Raw genomic sequence first — 19,535 nt, forward strand, 5'->3', positions numbered from 1 at the left:
TGACATGTTCTTGGAGAATAGGGCTCTGCAGTGGTAGCACAAAGCATATTGAAAGCATCAGTGTCAACCCATTTTCAATGCAGCTTTTCTATCATCTTTAAATCCACAAAGAAATGCACAACTTGAAATTGGTGTCAACATGGTGGAGTTTACTCAAGCATACAACGTAAGTAGAGGGAATGAATAAGTTTAAAATACAAGTAGAGCCACACCAGTGTTATTGCCTGGTTATGGCAGACAACTATCTATGGCAAGAAATTAGCACTATTTATATTGTCATCACCGATGTTAACACAAATGCACCACTTAAGTCTAAAAGCACCAGCTATTTTGGGCATACTACTATTCAAATTGCAGGTCATACTTCATTAAAATGAATTTACCTTCAGTACCAAACACCTCTAGCCCCAACCCCATCTAATTAGTGCCAGGTTGTGTTAGTGAGCAAATGATTATCAGAGCCATTCTGAGGGGCTCTCTAATGAGGCAACGGCAGTGTCCCTGGACAGGGAGGCCTAACCTGCTCCAGTGGTGCATATTGCAGAGCAGGTTGATTATCAAATAAGATCACAGCCATCCTGAATGAGGCGATGTTGTTTGAGAAACACTTAACATTTAGTTCATATGGTGGGTGAAACAGGCCAGGGCCAACAGGTGCCCTATAAATGGTGTGCACTGTACTCCTAGAAACAGGACATGATACAAGCATTAGCGCAGAGCTCTAGAGACCAGGTCAGTAAGCAACCCTTTCATGAAATTCACACTTTTAGACCTTAAGACATGGAGAAGGCGGCCATTTGGCCCATCACGTCTGCTCTGTCACTCAATGAGATCATTGCTGATCCTCAACTCCACTTTCCTGTCCCTTGATTCCTTTACTAAAAATTGGTCCATGTTAGCCTTGAATATACTTAATGATTCGGCCTTGAAAGCTCTCTATGATACAAGAATTCCACAGATTCACCACCCTCAGAAGAAATTCTGCATCTCTATCCTAATTGAACTACCCCTTACTTTGAGATTATGCTTTTTGGTCCTAGACTAGGGGAAACAAGCACTCCACATCTACCCTCCAAGCCTCCTAAGGACCTGAAAAGAGGAGGGGAGGTGGTCTGAAATGCATGTGTTTCAATGCGAGAAGTATAATAAGCAAGTTAGATAAACTCAGAGCTTTGGTTAATACTTGCAACTATGACATGACTGTGATTAGAGACTTGGCAGAACAAGGGACGGGACTGACAGCTGAATTTAAATGATGCAGGTGTGAGAGAAAGAGGTAGAGAGGTTGGGGGGAGTTGCATTACTGGTAAATGAGTGTCTCACAGCTGTACTGAAGGAAGACACATTAAAGGACTTGTGCAGTGAGAGAATAGGAGTAGAATTCAGGAATAGGAAAAGTGAAATCACAATGCTGGGGTACACTACAGGCCTCTCCTCTATCTCCCGCTAGATATTGGGAGAACATGTGGACAGATTTTGGGAAGATGTAAAAACAACAGCATTGTTCTGGTGGGTGATTTTAACTTCCTTTATAACGACTGGGACTCATTACATGTTAAGGGCTTGGATGGGGCAGAATTTGTAAGGATGATTCAGGAGGGATTTTTGACAATATGTAAACAATCCAACCAGGGAAGGTGTTAATATGGTTTTGGGGAAGGAGCCCAACCAGGTTTCAATGGGGGAGCATTTTGGAAGTAGTGCCCGTATTATCATGAGTTTTAAGATATTCACAGATAGGGATAACAGCAGTCCTTGGGTGAAGGTGTTAAACTGGGCAGGGAGGGGGGGGAAGAAAAGAGATGAACTACAACAATATTAGGCAGGAACTAGAGAATTTTGATTGGCAGCAGCTGTTTGAGGGCAAATCTACATCAGATACATGGGAGTATTTCAAAGTAGCGCAGTTGTAATGAGTTCAGGAGCGACACATTCCTGTCAATTCCAAAGACCGGTATGGCAAGTTACATGAACCTTGGATGACCAGGGATGTCAGAAAGAAAAAGGAAGCATACACAAGGTCCACGAGAATGGGAACTGATGAAGCCCTTCAAGTATAAGGCAAGTAGAAAAGAAATGGTTCGCACTGCTACCTCACAGCACCAGGGACCCAGGTACAATTCCAGCCTCAGTGCAGTTTGCACATTCTCCACGTGTCTATGTGGGTTTCCTTCAGGTGCTCCGGTTTACTCCCGCAGTTCAAAGATGTGCAGATCAGGTGAATTGGCCATTCTAAATTGCCCATAGTGTTAGGTGCATTAGTCAGAGGGAAATGGGTCTGGGAGGGGCAGTGTGGACTTGTTGGGCCGAAGTGCCTGTTTCCACACTGTAGGGAATCTAATCTAAACTAATATAATCTAATTCAATTTAAACAAGGAATTAGAAGGACTAACAAAGGTCAGGTAAAGTAGTTCGCAAAAAGGATTAAAAGGAGAATCCCAAGGCTTTTCATAAGTATACAAAAACCAAGAGGGTAGCCAGGGACAGGGTTGGCCCACTCAAGGACAAAGGAGGGAATCTACATATGGGGCCAGACTAGGTCCTAAACAGATACTGTGTTGATATTCACCAAAGAGAAGGAATTGGCAGAGGATGATCTCAGGGAAGGGAGTATCGAATCTCTAAACCAAGTTGTCATTAAAAAGGAAGAGGTGTTATGCATCTTAAAAAAGTATGAAGGTAGTTAAGCCCCCAGATCCCGATAAGATCCATCCCAAAATACTGAGGTAGGCAAGAAACTGCTGGAGCATTGACGGCCATGCTTGCATTCTCATTGGCCACAGGTGAGGTCACAGAGGACTACAGAATAGCCAATGCTGTCTCATCATTTAAGAAGGATAGCAGGATAATCCTGGAAATTACAGGCCTGTGAGTCTCATGTCAGTAGTAGAGAAACTATTGGAAAAGATTCTCAGGGTCAAGATCTATATTCATTTAGAAGCAAATTGATTTATTAGACAGATTATAGATTAGATTCCCTACAAGTACGGAAACAGGCCCTTTCAGCCCAACAAATGCACACTAACCCTCCAAGGAGTAGCCCACCCAGACCCATTCCCTTACCCTATATTTACCACTGACTAATGCACCTAACAGTATGGGCAACTTAGCATTGTCAATTGACCTGAATTGCACATCTTTGGACCGTGGGAGGAAACCAGTGCACCCGGTGGAAACACACGCAGACACTGGGAGAAGGCGCAAACTCCACACAGACAGACAGTCACCCGAGGCGGGAATGCATGTTTGCCTTCTTTGGAAGGTGCATAATTATAAGGATAGACAAGTTATGCTGTAACTTTATAGAATTTTAGTTAGACCACACTTCAAATATTGCATACAGTTGCGGTCACCACACTACCAGAAGAATGTGGATGCTTTGGAGGGGGTACAGAAGAGGTTTACCAGGATGTTGCCTGGTAAGGGGGATCTTTTGGCTATGAAGGAAGGTTGGATAGACTGGGTTTGTTTTCACTGGAATGCAGGAGGTTAAGGGACGACCTGATAGAAGTCTAAAAGGCAGCAAATGGAATGAATGAAGAGTGTGAGAAGCTTCTTCCCATGGTGGAGGGGTCAATTACTAGAGGAGACCGGTTCAAAGTGGGAGAGGGGAAGTTTAAAAGAGATGTACAAGGTGTGTTTTTCACGTAAAAGGAGGTATGTGCGCAGAAAACATTACCAGAGGTGTGGTGGTGGAAGCAGGCACAATAGCAGCATTCAAGCAGCAACTGAACAAATATGTGAATAGGAAGGGAATAGAGGGATATGGAATCCATAAGCGAAGACAGCTTTAGTATGGAGGGACAAAATATGGCGGCGCAGGCTTGGAGGGCCGAAGGGCCTGCTCCTGTGCTATTTTGTTCTATGTGCTTTAAGACTGACTTAGACCTGCACCACCACACAATGTGATGCTGGACACATTGTCTTAACCAAGCTCCAGGAAAATTACATATGTATCATTTCTGAATATTAATTTCTTTTTGGAAAATCATCGCACTAACTTGTTGCAAGTGATAGATATTGTTTTTCACTACTCAATGCTCTCACCATCAAAAACAGCTGGTTTGACTTCCTTCCCTTTGTTGAGTTCCTCTTTTGGTGCCTCAGCAAAAAGGTCACCCTAGAAAAGCAAGAAACATTCCTGTAATCAAAATGTAGTATTGTCATTGACGTGTTATATCTGGGATCTAGGCTTCAATTAAGCCTTTAACCTCTACCGCACTTGATGCGAGCTTAGTTGAAGTGAGGCAGAACAGTTGATCATGGCATCATAGAATAGTTACAGCACAGCATGTGGTCATTCTGCCCATCTTCTATTTTGTTTCTTTCCAAGAGTTCAGTCTCATTACAGGAACGATGTGGAAGCTTTAGAGAGGGTGCAGAGGCGATTTACCAGGATGCAGCCTGGACTGAAGGGTATGTCCTATGATGAAAGATTGAGGAAGCTCAGGCTTTTCTCATTGGAGCAAAGGATGATGAGAGGTGACTTGATAAAGGTGTACAAGATATAGAGAGGCATAGGTACAGTGGATAGCCAAAGGCTTTTCCCCATGGAGGAAATCTCTATCACGAGGGGGGCATAACTTTAAGGTGATTGGAGGGAGATTTAGGGGAGTTGTCAGATGTAGGTTCTTTACAGAGTGTGCTGGGTGCATGGAATGCACTGCCAGCAGTGGTAATACAGTCAGTTACACTGCTGACATTTAAGCAAGTCTTGGATAGGCACATGGAAGTTTGTACAATGTAGGTTCATCTGATCTTAAAGGATAAAAGGCTGGCGCAACATCAAGGGCCGAAAGGCCTGCACTGTGCTGTACTGTTCTATGTTCTAAGTCTCACCAGCCCCGTTCCTTTTCTCTGCAACCCTACAATTTTCTCTCTTCTCCTAATTACCCATTTCTTTATTGAAACTATAAATTTAACTGCCTTCACTATGCCAGGTTCCAGATTTAGTTTCTCAGTTAGAACATTTTCCTCCTGCAGTTCTTCTTAGAAAACTAATTTGCTGGAATTGGGTCCCAGCATGTCAGGAGAACAACAGGACACTGAGAACATAGAAGCTCAGCAGCTGAAGAAACAAGTCTCTACCATTTCTAGCAGGAATAAGCTTACACTAAAACATCCCCACATCTGTAGCAAGCATACACACAGCCACAAAGATTCTGCATTGTTCTCAAAGTGGGAGGGCATGCTGAACAAGTTAAATTAGAAAGTCCTTTTCAGATTTAAGAGGCATACAAGCATTTGTCGGTCAATTTGTATCACAAACATCATTTTCCATTATTTCAGAATTCAGAATTTTAAATTTCTGCACAGCAATACCATTGTACCTACCTCATCATCAAAGAGACCTTTACCCCCACTGAAGAGGCCACTTTTGCTGCGAAATGGAGAAAAATCATCTTCTTCATCAGCAATCTCAGACGTGAATAAGTTCTCTTCATCTTCTGAAACATGAAATAAAAAACGTTGTATGATAATTCATAAACAACCCAGCTCTATCCAAACTGTGGTTAACACCCAATACAATGACAGATTCCACCATGGATCATGTATGGAGAGGGTATTTTCTGTTGTTCAGAGGCTACAAACCTGCAACATGGGAACAACTTTATCAATTAAGAGCAGTGCACAAGAAGCATCATGAGATTGAAATTTCAGAGGTGCAAAATCTTTGCATTCACTTCCAGCTAATGTAACAATGCTACATATGCATGTTAATGGTAATACAAATGGCTGGAAAAATCCTAATATGGCAGGAACAAGCCAACTCCACTATATTCTACTGAGACTTCTTACAATGTAGGCCACCCTGCATAGGAATCATTGTTTCCCATGCCTCTATTATTTATATTTTACCAGTACTTGGATCTCAAAAAATTCCAACCAGATTCTCTAACTTCCCTTCATAGTCTGACTTCAGTTTCCTGGATCCATGCTGAGAACAGAGATCCTTTTTCTCAAAAAGTAGACCACTATGACTAAATGACAAGTAACTTACCTCCTGACTCCCCAAAGCCTGTCCACCAACTAAAACATGAAAGTCAAGAATGTGATGGAACACTCCTATTTGCCTGGATGAGTGCAGCTCCAACAACACAAGCAGCTCAGCATTATCTGGGACAAAGCAACACACCCATCCAGCACCTTCAACATTTACTCCCTCTCCCAACAACACAGTGGGAGCACAGACAATCAACTAGAAGATGCACAGCTTTGACAGCACTTTACAAATCCAATGACCTCCACCACCTGGAAGGATTTAGATAGAGCTATACCTCTATATACAAGTTACCTTCAGAAATTTCACAAAATCCTAGCATGGAATTATATCTCCATTTATTCTTGGTCAGATTCAAAACTAAATCACAATGAGAGAAGTTTCATCCAAATAGACTACAGCCATGGACTATAGGGCATTAACTCAGCACTATCTTCAAAAGACAATTAGGAATGAGCAAAAGATGCTGGTCTAGATAGCTTTGTTCACATCCCATGATCATCTTCTCATTAAAAATTTTATCCTGTACTTTCCTGGTCAGGATAGTGAATTGAAGTGACCTCATTGCAAGTCCTGAGTCGAATCTGTTTTGTAGCCTGGAGCAACAGACTTCACTCTTTCAAAAGTGCAGGCTCTCACTTGCCAATTGTAATTTGTATGCTGCAAAAACATTCAGCAGTATTTTTGTTAATTCGGTTAATAAATACAGTAGCGCCTCGCCATACGAACGACCCCGGTCACGTACAAATCGGTTTCCGAACAGGAATGTATGTAAAATTTTGCTTCAACGTACGTACGAAATTCAATGTACAAACGAAGGTATGAATGCAAAAAGCCCGTGTGCGACCACGTGGTTTCATTGTTCTGCTTTGCTATACACTTGTTGAACGCAAAAGCTTTGGGCCCCGCGTGATCTCATTCAGTTAGTCTTTGGCACGTGCGCTGTGAACAGCCGTCCAAGCGTTCTAACACTATTCGAACAATGGGAAAAATTGATTCAGTTCGCGAACTTTTCGGTTTCCAAACCGGGTCCCGGAATGGATTAAGTTTGTAAGTCAAGGGGCTACTGTAAATTTTATGTTTTTACATTTCAAAAATGTAAAAGCATTTCCAATATTTCATGTCCCCACAAGAAGTGTACAGGAAGATATTTTGACTGTTACATGCTCTGCCCCAATTACATTTTATATTTAAACAAACGCATCCACATTAATTAAAAATTGTAAGCTTCACGACTAGTCTTGGTTCTCTTTTGCTAAAATCACTGCTAGTTTCCACTTGTACAATGACGGCAGCCACCTCTAAACAAAAATAGAAATCGTTGGAAAAGCTCAGCAGATCTGGAAATACCTGTGGAGAGAAATCAGAGTTTGGGCTGAGTTCTGAGGAGTGTCACTCTATCCAGAATGTTAACTGATTTCCCTCCACAGATGGTGCAAGACCTGCTCAGCCTTCCCAGCAATTCCTATTTTTATCTGATTTACAGCATCCACAGTTCTTCAGGTGTTTATTCTCCATCTCTCATCCAACACACACTCAACTGTTTCACTGCTTGCACACATGCAGTACTAGATGAACAAAAATGTCTTCCAAATGAAACAAACATTCAGGATAACAAAGTTACTGTCTTTGGTCCCATCAGTAACTGCAATCCCTGAGCAGCAATCCCATTCTGCTTTGTGGCAAATGTCTGAAGCTGTATCAGACAATTTGCAACCTTTATGTTGTACGTGACCCTGACGTGCTCCCGACAACATGTTAAGATCAGGAATAAGCCATCAGCACCTCACACTTGCTCTGCCGTTCACCTAGATCAGGGATGGTCATCTTTCTCAAAGTAAATTTGTCCACACTTTCCCTGGTGGTTTCAATAACTTGAAATCTATCAATATCCTTATATGGCTCTGACATTTTTATTAATAACACTCAGATGAAAAGTTGAGACGATTTGCATTACAAGTGCTATTTTTACTTATTATCAAAAGACAATGAATGCAGAAACTTCCTCTTTCCTGTATTCCTCCAAGTAGTATTTATAGTTCCGATGACAGGCTAATAGTGTAACCCTAATGCACACATTGTTTATTTTTGTTTAATCATTTTATGTGGGTCTCGCTGGCTAAGTCAATGTTTATTACCTGTGCCTGGATAATGGGGGTGAGCCTCTTTTTAGAACTACTAAGTGTTGTGGTGTTGATATACATCTTCAAAACTTGGTAGCAACTAGGTTTGATACAACGGAGTGATACATACAGTCATTTCATAGGGTGGTAAGCAGCTAACCACAGTGCTGTAGATTTGGAGTCACATGTAGGCCCGGGTCAGGTAGGAACAGCTGATTTCTTGCCCTAACTAGTATTAGTGATCCAGACGTTTTTGAAAAAAAAAAGACAACTACTTCAGTTTCCATTATTAGCTTTTAATTCCAGTCTGAATAACTCAATTTAAATTCCACCAGTTGGGGTGGAACCTACTCCCCATAGGATTAGCCTGGGCTTAGTGATTACCATTACAGTGAATTTACCATACCACAACCTTTTCCCTAGTCTAAAAAGGAACTATTAGATAGTAAGGAGGTGAAACAACACCAACTCAACATCACCCCCTTGCTCTTGAACCATCCAGACAGTGGCATTTCTAGCGTCACCACCATTGTAGTGACTGGACTCAGCCAACTCAGCACAGGTCAGTAATCTAAGGGGGAATAATTCCTGAAAGCATTCACTTGATATGGGAGCCCCCAGATATAAACAGTCAGCATGAATACAGTTGATGCTTACATATGAATTAGAACTCAGCAGTCATGCATCCCATAAACCTACACTGCTCATTCAATAAGATAACGGCTGGTCTGACTGCAGCCTAAGCTCCGTTTTCCTCCCTATCCAAGTTACCCTTTCACTCCTTTGTAGTCAAAATCTCGGTCTCTCAGAGGGTGTTGCCAGATCAATCATGCTCACCATATTGAGGCTCAGTGGGGATGGCGGCTTGGGGGGGGGGGGGGGGGGGGGGGGAAGGGGGGGGCGCGGTGTGGTGGTGGTAGTGGAGTTTGTACATCCTCCCTATGTCTACATGGGTTTCCTTCAGGCACTTCAGCTTCCTCCACAGTCCAAAGATGTGCAGGTCAGGTGAATTGGCCAAGCGAAATACCCATGTAGTTAGGTGCATTAGTCAGAGGGAAATGGGACTGGATGGGTTGCTCTTCAAAGATTCAGTGTGGACTTGTTGGGCCGAAGGGCCTGTTTCCACACTGTAGGTAATGTAATTTAATATCAACATTTAGCCCAAGTCTTCCAGTTAGAATAATCTATCCAGAGTTTATTTTTTACCTTGATGTTTAGCATTTTGAATTTCTGTTTTGGTCTTTACTCGATTCTTCCGTGCTGAAACACCAGAGGTCAAAGCTGTAGAAAAATGATTACAAAGAAATTCAGACAAGATTCAAACAGTGTGAGGTTCATGATAAACCGACCATAAGTAAAGAAATCTATTGCCTCACAGGGCCTATAGCTTCTTCACTTTCCCCCTCACCCAAAATGGGTAATAATTACATGCACTCTGTTCATGTTGTTTCTCTGTGCTTTCTCCTTGAATTCGTGCAGCTAACTCTTCTGCAAAGGAAGTCTGTCCCAACTTTTTCTGTAAAGCAAAGGAAAATGATGTTGTGGTCAATGAAAGGAGTCCTTTAAAATTACTCCCAACTGTACAATATCATCAGATTGTTGCTTGGCAGTATAGAACATGGGTGCTCCTGAACAAAATGCTGTCATAGCTTTTTCACCTTGCACCGATCAGGGCGGATGCAAGAATGCCTAATTTTGAAGGGAACAACAAATTATGGTGCACAACCAATTTAACATTATTAGTTAGACATGCAAATTGACAACTCAAGTTTGCTAGAAGCTACCTATGAATACATGTTGAGGTTCTGTCCTCTGTAGGACAAAGGAACATGACCAGACATTGCACTTTTTTGAACAAAAAAAATGGGAGACACAGCTTCCTGATGCATTCAGCATGGCAATCAACATCTTTTCCTCAGTGTAAACTGTTGTTCCCTTGGAAATTTTGCATTCTTGCACCTTTTCTGATGAGTGCAATACGAACAGTTCCAACAATGCACCACTCTTCAGCAATATTCAATTTCATCAGGCCGTAAAAAGCTCCTCACCGAGAGGGTCAAGTCTTCTTCTTCCTCCTCTTTTCCAGACTCTTGAAATAAATCAGAATCATCATCTTCATCCTCTTCACTGATCTGCTGCTGTTTCTAAGACAACAACAACTTTCATTTGTATAGCACTGTTAATCATCATGGATTAACAACCCAAAATACACTATAAAAACATTGTTGGACAGAATTTGACACTAAGCCATATAAGATGATATTAGGATGTGAGAGAAAGAATAAAGCAGTAGGTTTAAGAGAGCCGCTTGAAGGAGGGGAGAAGGATAGAGAATATTAAGATGAAAATCCTAAGACCTTAGGACTAGGCACCTGAGGACATGACTAAAGTAAGTATTGAAATTCAGAGTTGTACAAAAGGTAACAATAATTGGAGAAGTGCAGATATAGTGGAGGTATATGGGGTAGGAGGTTGGATAGAAAGGTAGCACAAAATCAAGGCAGGCTTTGAAGACAAGGATGAGAATTAAGTTGAGGCTTTTACAGAGTAAAGTTATTCCAAAACTTCAAGGGTTGACTAGCTATTTCAGAAGCATGCAAATATTTTAAAACAGCATTCTGTGACTGCATGATTCATCTGTATAAACTGCTTACTTGCTCACTCGCTATTGGCAAAAGTGAAGTTTTTAGATATTATTCTGTAATGATCTTACGGTTTCCTGTTTCCTTACCCATCTCCAGACAGCAAAGCAAATACACACAGGCCACTCTCCAGGAACAGTAAAGCTTATTAGTTATGTCATTAGCTTATTAGCACTGGTGACAATACACCTGCCTCCAGACTCTCTTTTGTATTTTCACACAACTAGGCAGAGAGTCATGTAGTGTGCATTGTCACTCATTCAGTATCACGTCACCCAACCGGATGGTGATTTTTGTAAAAAAAAACACTTCAAAATGCAAATGCTCACTGTCTTCCAGCAGCTGCTGACGCATCGAAAAGGAGTGAGCTCACAACTGGTGAGTGATTTCAAACTGGATTCAGCATAATGGAATCAAGAACACAATCTGACCCTATTTCCCCATTCCAGCTCAGGAACAGAGGCCAAAGGATGTTGTCGCAGGGATGGGATTACAGAGACTGAGCATTCAACCTGAACTTCTACAGTTTGGTTTTCACATTAACAGTGAGCTGTTGAGGGAACGTAAACTATAAAAACTCTTACGATCATAATGTAGTTGAAACACACAAATGAAGCTAAACTGCAACTTTAAAGAAATTGCCTGATCTTGAAACAGGTTATACAGGTTAGTGGCTAGACACAACAACAGAAGTCACAAAATTAATAAGTTCCATAATTCACACACGACATGAGCATTCAAAATGAATACTTACTTGGACTGACTTGGACAGTTTCTGCTCTTCATCTTCACTTTCTTCTGCAGAATCAACCCCAGACTCCTGAATCAGTTGCACAGAACAAGCCAAAACAGTCCGGTGATTCAATTTTTTTTAGTGTGTTGCACACTCTCTCTCTCACTCCAATCAGCAAATACACTAGGTTTTGTGTTAAGACATTTTGTAGGAAATAACTTGATCTAACATGGAGTTAGAATTATACAGAAAACCATTCACCCCTGTCTCATCTGTGGCGATAGTAAGGACAAATTCTACAGCTGCCTGTATTTTGCAAATTACTGTACATGTAGCAAGTTGATTACAAAAGTATGAAGTAAAAATACAGCATACAGATGAAACACAGCTGAACAGCACCAATTTTGCTCAATGTCAACCGTCCTGACCACAGAGAATGAGATAGGGAAGGTTGCATGAAGATGCCAAAATGTCTCATCTCAACAGAGTCAGAACTTTAGGACTAACAGCTTAAGTAAACAAAGCTAAGCTGGGATGGTTCTACAACTTAACTCGGAAGTTAGATGAAAGCTTCAAGCAAACATCATTTTGAGCAACCACTTTTGGCAGCCCAAAATATGGAACAGGAAAACAATGATAGAATGATGCTAACTGGTCAACTCCAAGATAGCCCCCCACAGCACATTAGTGGTTGGGAAACTGATCTCAATAAACCACTGTTTCTGCTCACCTCTTTTTCCTCCTCACTTTCAATAACACTGCCATGTTCACTGTCCACAGACTCTGTACAAAGATAGAATAAATGATTAAATCACACAGCAAGGATGTCAGAAACATGGAAGGCTTGAAGTCATAGGATTGTACAAAGTCGGGAAGAATATTTTAATATTTTTAAGAGGAATTGAGCATAAGGCGGCTAGTAACCTAGTGAAAAATGGGCTCCTAGCAAAATCTATTGCTCATTTGGCCAACTTTCACCCCACCTTCCATTTGCCAAAAGTAGAACCTGTTTTTCTCAGGCCATTTGATGTAATGTAAGCAATTGGGGCATGTGGGGAAGGTGTATGATAGGGAAGGCTTGATAATTGAGCCTAAATCTGTCACAGAAATTTTGGACAGCGAAGCCCCACTGAGCCAACACGGCAGTTGTAGTAGCTGCAATCCTAGTCCAAATTTCAACCTGTGCCATCCCTAGTCTTGGCAGGTCTGACATGATAGTGGAGTCAGCACTGCCAATCAGCCACTGCTTGATGGGACCAACTGTTACATGAAGAGCATCACAGTTGAGGTCAGACACAAAATTGGAAATAGTAGAAGAACTACCTGCATCAAGAATGACTTCTTGATTTAAATCTTGCTCCATCAAGACAATGTGGGTTTGACGCTGGAGAAAGGAATCCATGCCCTATGTAGCAATATTCAGGTCAGGATTAGTAAAGGTGAAATTGGTTGCCACTCTACCCCACTGTGTGCAGGTTTGACAAACCATATCATTGACTCCCAGCTGTATTTCTCATGTTCCTGTATTACAGAGGGTAAAGCCTAGTGGCAGAAAATGTGCGATCTGAGATCCATCAAATCTTCAAGTTGACTTTACATTAACTACCTGTTACTTCATATTCAACTACAGGGTATTATCAAGAATATTAGTGCATGTGGCTTAATGCCAAAGCACCAATTACCCTTCTGGGAACAGTTGTGGGGTTTAAAGGATTGATAACAGGTTCAAACAAACAGATCTTCTCAGATAGATTTTAGTACAGAACACATCTACATAAAAAAGGAGACTCACACAGAGACTGTGTACTCTCCAGAATCCTGCTAGTGCAATCACCTCTATCTTTCAGTAACCTGTGATACTATGAACCAGACCTCAGGGAGCAGTGACTGTCATTCTGATAATTCATTGATTAAAAATGATTAACTCTTGAATGCGTCAAAGTGATACATTGGGAATCATTTGACACTCACCTTAATTGTTTCTGCATCTGTTGTTTCACAACACTTCAATATTGCCCATTAGCTTAATGCTCACAAAACAATTCAGCTCCTTGTCCGTGCAATGCAGTTAGAGTCATAGAGATGTACAGCATGGAAACAGACCCTTCGGTCCAACTCGTCTATGCAGACCAGATATCCCAACCCAATCTAGTCCCACCTGCCAACACGTGGCCCATATCCCTCCAAACCCTTCCTATTCATATACCCACCCAAATGCCTCTTAAATGTTGCAATTGTACCAGCCTCCACCACTTCCTCTGGCAACTCATTCCATACACGTACCACCCTCTGCGTGAAAAAGTTGCCCCGTAGGTCTCTTTTATATCTTTCCCCTCTCACCCTAAAACTATGCCCTCTACTTCTGGACTCTCTGATCCCAGGAAAAAGACTTTGCCTATTTATCCTATCCATGCCCCTCAATTTTGTAAACCTCTATAAGGTCACCCCTCAGCCTCCAACGCTCCAGGGAAAACAGCCCCAGCCTGTTCAGCCTCTCCCTGTAGCTCAAATCCTCCAACTCTCACAACATCTTTGTAAATCTTTTCTGAACCCTTTAAAGGGTCACAACATCTTTCCGATAAGAAGGAGACCAGAACTGCACGCAATATTCCAACAGTGGCCTAACCAATGTCCTTTACAGTTGCAACATGACCTCCCAACTCCTGTATTCATCACTCTGACCAATAAAGGAAAGCATACCAAACACCTTCTTCATTATCCTACCTACCTGCGACTCCACTTTCAAGGAGCTATGAACCTGCACTCCAAGGTCTCTTTGTTCAGCAACACTCCAGAGGACCTTCACATTTAGTGCACAAGTCCTGATAAGATTTGCTTTCCCAAAATGCAGCACCTCGCATTTATCTGAATTAAACTCCATCTGCCACTTCTCAGCCCATTGGCCCATCTAGTCAAGATCCTATTGTAATCTGAAGTAACCCTCTTCGCTGTCCACTACACCTTCAATTTTGGTGTCATCTGCAAACTTTCTAACTGTACCTCTTATGCTCGCATCCAAATCATTTATGTAAATTACAAAAAGTAGAGGATCCAGCACCGATCCTTGTAGCACTCCACTGGTCACAGGCCTCCAGTCTGAAAAACAACCCTCCATCACCACCCTCTGTCTTCTACCTTTGAGCCAGTTCTGTATCCAAATTTTGGGCTACCTGATTTTAAATAGGATTGCAATGTCAAGTTTCGGGGGTGGGGGACACTGCTCCACAGACACTGGAGTATTAAAAGTTTGATCACTTTGGAAATACAGTCAATACAAAAACATATTTTCTCTGAAATAATAGCATCACAATTTTTGATTTAAAGAACATTCATTTTCTTGTAAAATGAAAGATAGGCTGAAAACACCAAACTATAATCTCTGCTTCAAAGCCACAAATCACCTCCTCAAATGGTCATCCTGCATTTGAACCATCCAATTTAGTCCACAAGCATTAACACTGAACTTCAAAGCATTTAGTTTGACTGCATTTTAGATTAAGAAAGCATTTCTGCATGGAGGTTTAATTATTTATCTAATTTGGAAAGATGATTTAATAATCATAATGCAGGTCTAGACCATTTTAAAAGTTGCTAAATTCATTGAACTCAGGTGCTGATTCATCTTTGTTACAGACAGGAGGAAAGCAATAATTTTGATAGCAATTCTTTGTTGAATTCTATTTTTTCCTGTAGTAAAATATTTCTTTCATGATACAAGGGGTCCCTGGATTTTATTTTATATAAAGGCAGGAGGGACTCAAAAGAAAAAAAAATTGAGAAAACTCGGTATATGAGATAATCCTTTGCTTCCACCACCTATTCCCTGCTGAACTTGGCCTACATCTGTTAATTAAACCAAATTTCTCATGTGCTTTCCCACCAGGTTCCATGTCTCACTGCAAGCCAGAAAAAAACTCAGCACATTTGCTGCTCCAGTACCAATTTCAGCAACTGGTGCCACCAGCCTTGGAAGGCTTGCCAGTTATACATGGAGAAAGTGAGGACTGCAGATGCTGGAGATCAGAGCTGAAAATGTGTTGCTGGAAAAGCGCAGCAGGTCAGGCAGCATCCAAGGAGCAGGAGAATCGACATTTCGGGCATGAGCCCTTCTTCAGGAATGGCTCATTCCTGAAGAAGGGCTCATGCCCAAAACGTCGATTCTCCTGCTCCTTGGATGCTGCCTGACCTGCTGTGCTTTTCCAGCAAAACATTTTCTTGCCAGTTATACATACCAGGAAGTCAATTTGAAAAGGCCCTCCATCCCCATGAGAACTCATACTGCTCTGGGCAAATGCCAGCAATTGCATATCCTCTTGACACTTCCCTCAAGCTTAAAGCTTGCTCCGAGCTCCAGAGACCAAACTTTCAATTGCTGTGTCCCAGCCTCGAGAGTTCTGTTCCAAAATGCAATCAGTAACCCCACCCTCCCCCACTGTTTCTTAGATGACCTCTCTCCAACCCTACCTTTTGCCTCCCCCTTTCTTCCTCCTCAGCACGCATCACCCCTCTCGTAAACCTGTCCAATGCTCTTATATCAATAAATATAGAATGGCTAGTTGTTTATTATTTCCAAAACAACAAATTATGTAATTGTCTCATTCCTGTGAAATGAGGTGCAACTCTCTAAATCCTTGAAGGGAGATTCAAAGATTACAACACTTTGAACAGAACACTATCAGAGACTATCCGATGGGTATGTTTCAGTGAGTCACATGGCCACCCTTTCACCTGCAATGTAAATACCTTCACTGGAGAGATCACCTAAGCCAACATCCTCTTCCTCCATAAACTGCTGAGAGCCAATGATGTAGGGCAACGGCCTGTCAATGTATAGGTCCTGGAATGGACAATAACAGAGTACATATATTCATTACTTAATACATTTCAATAGATTATCACCAATTTAATTCATCCTTTCAGTACAATTAGGCTCAACTGTCATGGTGAAAATCAACCTAATTCAATGGCAGAAGGAACTTTAGATATGGAAGTCCAGGCTGGAAGTCCAACGCAGTACTGAGGGAGTGCTGCATCATCAGAAAGAGAGAGAGTCAGAAGGAATGTGGAACCAACCTGTCACCATAAGCAGATGTAAAAGATCCCATAGGCAATACAACACAATCAATCAATATCAGTTAAGCAAATCACCAAGTTAACATGGTGTCACTTGGGAGAGCTTGGTATGTGCAACTTAATTACTATATTCCTAAATTATTATACCACACTGCAAAACTTATTTATTGGTTTTGAAGAATGCTAGAGAAAGCAAGTTATTTCCTTCTTTTTGTTGAAAGGAGATAAAGTGATGGCAGAAACCCAGGCCTACCTGTTTGTATGGGAATAGTAAATGATGGAACAAGGACATTTTCACAGCAAGGGAAGAGGTTAGGTCTGAAATAGGCCAGCAAGCAAAAGGGTTCAAGTCATTGTAGGTCAGAGGTAAAACAACATGAATCAGAATACAGGAGGGAGATAGAGTGCTTGGTGTCAGGGTGCAATGATAACAATCTCACTCTCGATGCCAGCAAAGCAAAAGAATCAATCACCAACTTCAGTAAGCAAGGAGGAGGACACACTCTTTCTACATCAACGGACCAGAGGCGGAGAGGGTCAAGAGCATCAAATTCCTATGAATAACAATCGGCCCTGCTTTTCCCTATAGCCGCGGAAGCATTTCTGTTTAAATTATATATCCATTTCCCTTTAATCAAGTAAGTGCTACTGCTTTAAAAAGTTTTAATGCAGACACTGACGTATTGCTCATTAGAATGCCACAGTCATCCCTCACAAAATAAGGCACACAAAAAGGCATTGAGTAACTAACACCAATAATCAGTAAACTAAGCAAAAATCAGGGATTACACTTGAATAACTTTTATACTTTTGAGGTGCTGCATGGATGCAAAACAACTTCCAAGCTCTGAGCCTCACCATTCTAATATTTTATTATGTTAGTTTACCACCAGTATCTGGCTGAACTTCATCTTTTTAGGTGCCTCTTTTTATTGAGGTCCAGAGAGGGATCAGCACCCTGGAAGTGTTCCTCTCCAAGTGAAAGGGCAATTTTATAAATTTGTTCTGAGAGCACGCAACAATGAAAAAGTTGTATTTGTTGACCGTTCTTCATTACCCTTGGAAGGGGAGGCTGGTAATACTCAAACAAAGCTGTTTGAACACCAAGTTGTTGCCCAAGTGATTATTTTACTAAATTATGCTGTGTCCAAATCCTTTGGATCATCTGTACAGCAGCTTCAGCAGTGAAGACGGAGAATGGTGGTCGGGGCAATGACTGACTGATCCTTGCCGTCAAAAAAAAAATCAATCTACCTCGATCCTAAAACATTAATTGACCCTGCCTCCATAGTTCTGGAGAAGGTGGGTTCCACACTATCTTCAGAAAAAGAAATTCTCATCTGTCTTGAATAAGAGACCACTTATCTTGAAACTGTGTTCCCTAGTTCTAGTCTCTTCCACAAGGAGAGTTTTCATCAAGTCCCTGCAGAATTGTGCCAAGTTGGAGGCTTGGGACTGGGATAAGGTGGGGGGAGAGGAAATGAGGAAACTGGTGAAATCTAAATTAATCCTGTGGGGTTGCAGGGTCCCAAGAGTTCCACAATTGACCCTAGTGTTCTTTTGAGAGGGGTGCGCATTGGAAAAGCTAAATCACTCAATGGTTCTATTTGAAAAGGGACTCCTGTTGAAAACCAGATGCAGAACATTATGTAGAAGCAGCATCAGGTGTCTCCTCACTACTGCTAATGTGAACTGTGTGGTAGGGTTTGGTTACAATCACACCAGTAATGCTCTGCTAATGACAATAGAACCCATAACTCCAGTGCAACTTCCAAAGGCGACTAAATTCTAAAGTACTTAGTTGCCTGAAGTGTTTTGAGACGTCATGAGTTCATTAAAGATGCTATTAGTGCAAGTCTTCCTTTATAAAATTTTTTTTTGTTATATACTTTTGGGCATCACTGGCTAAACCAGTGTTTATTGCCCGAGAAGCTGGTGGTGAGTAACCTTCTTGAACCACTCATTGGTGCTCTTTCCCTTTATACCAGACCATTTTCATACCAGCCATCTAGTAACCACTGTTTGCAACTTTTATGAATGTTTATACTTAGTTTACTCCCACTAGAAACTGCTGAAACACAGTTTGATACATTCATAGGGTTTTGGGGGGGGGGGGGGGGGGGGAATTCTTGGGTTTTACCTGGTGATAGCAAGGGAATAGAAATACAATTCCATATCTGAATTAAAAACAAAATGGCAGAGTAACCCAGCGGGTCTGTTAACATCAGTTTTCCTTTCACAGGTGCAATCAGGCCTGCAGAGTTTCTCCAGCTCTTGCTGTTTTTACTTTAGATCAGCATCATCCACAGTATTTTGCATTATTTTAGTTCCACTTTAGGATGGCTTTGGGGGGGGGGGGGGGGGGAGGAAACTCCAGGTATTCCCTTGCCGTTGTCCTTGCACTTTTGAGTGGTAGAAGTCACAGGTTTGGGACGCACTGTCGGAGGAGGTTTGGCAAGTTATTGCAGTACATCATGCGAATGGTGCACATTACTGCCATTATTCATCAACATCAGGAAAGGAGAGAAAGCAGCAGAGATTCAAAGGAAAACCATGGGTGTGTTAAGCTAGTTTATGGCCATAATTAACAATTTCCACTTGGATAGACGGACAGGATGACTGGAGGCTGAACTAAGTGAAGACAAAATCATTCTCCTTCCACCTCAATCACCCTACCAGCTGTCTCCATTCACCTTGGGTTCCAACAGATGTTCAACTCGCTCATTTGTTTCTTCATCTTCAGAGTCAGAGTCTCCAGCTTTTATGTCCAGCTGCTCGAAGGCAGAGTCCAGCACACTCAGGCCATGGTGCACAGCTTCTTGAATCTTGGGGATCAGCTCAGCTTCCTTCTGCTCTCTTGTTTTCTCCTGCACAAAACAAACATAATAACCAAAATTTTAGGAGTGCAGTGAGCACGTGCTGCTTCACCAAAAATCACCATTCTAAAGCATGGAACTACCCAA

At 41.7% G+C, this 19,535-nt stretch overlaps 1 protein-coding gene across 10 annotated transcripts in view; it reads right to left on the reverse strand.

Moving 5' to 3' along the window:
- washc2c (WASH complex subunit 2C) overlaps positions 1-19,535 on the reverse strand; it is a 62,374-nt gene that overhangs the window by 34,181 nt on the left and 8,658 nt on the right. For all 10 annotated transcript variants that reach the window (XM_072583041.1, XM_072583047.1, XM_072583039.1 and 7 more), the window contains exons 5-13: positions 19,266-19,439; positions 16,243-16,336; positions 12,230-12,282; positions 11,521-11,586; positions 10,173-10,268; positions 9,553-9,640; positions 9,331-9,405; positions 5,335-5,447; positions 4,048-4,120 (exon numbers count right to left, since the gene is read on the reverse strand). In XM_072583041.1, coding sequence (XP_072439142.1) covers positions 4,048-4,120; positions 5,335-5,447; positions 9,331-9,405; positions 9,553-9,640; positions 10,173-10,268; positions 11,521-11,586; positions 12,230-12,282; positions 16,243-16,336; positions 19,266-19,439 — 832 coding nt within the window. The remainder of the gene's footprint in view (positions 1-4,047; positions 4,121-5,334; positions 5,448-9,330; positions 9,406-9,552; positions 9,641-10,172; positions 10,269-11,520; positions 11,587-12,229; positions 12,283-16,242; positions 16,337-19,265; positions 19,440-19,535) is intronic.

The sequence above is a fragment of the Chiloscyllium punctatum genome, chromosome 13 (assembly GCF_047496795.1).
Source record: "Chiloscyllium punctatum isolate Juve2018m chromosome 13, sChiPun1.3, whole genome shotgun sequence".
Taxonomy (NCBI): domain Eukaryota; kingdom Metazoa; phylum Chordata; class Chondrichthyes; order Orectolobiformes; family Hemiscylliidae; genus Chiloscyllium; species Chiloscyllium punctatum.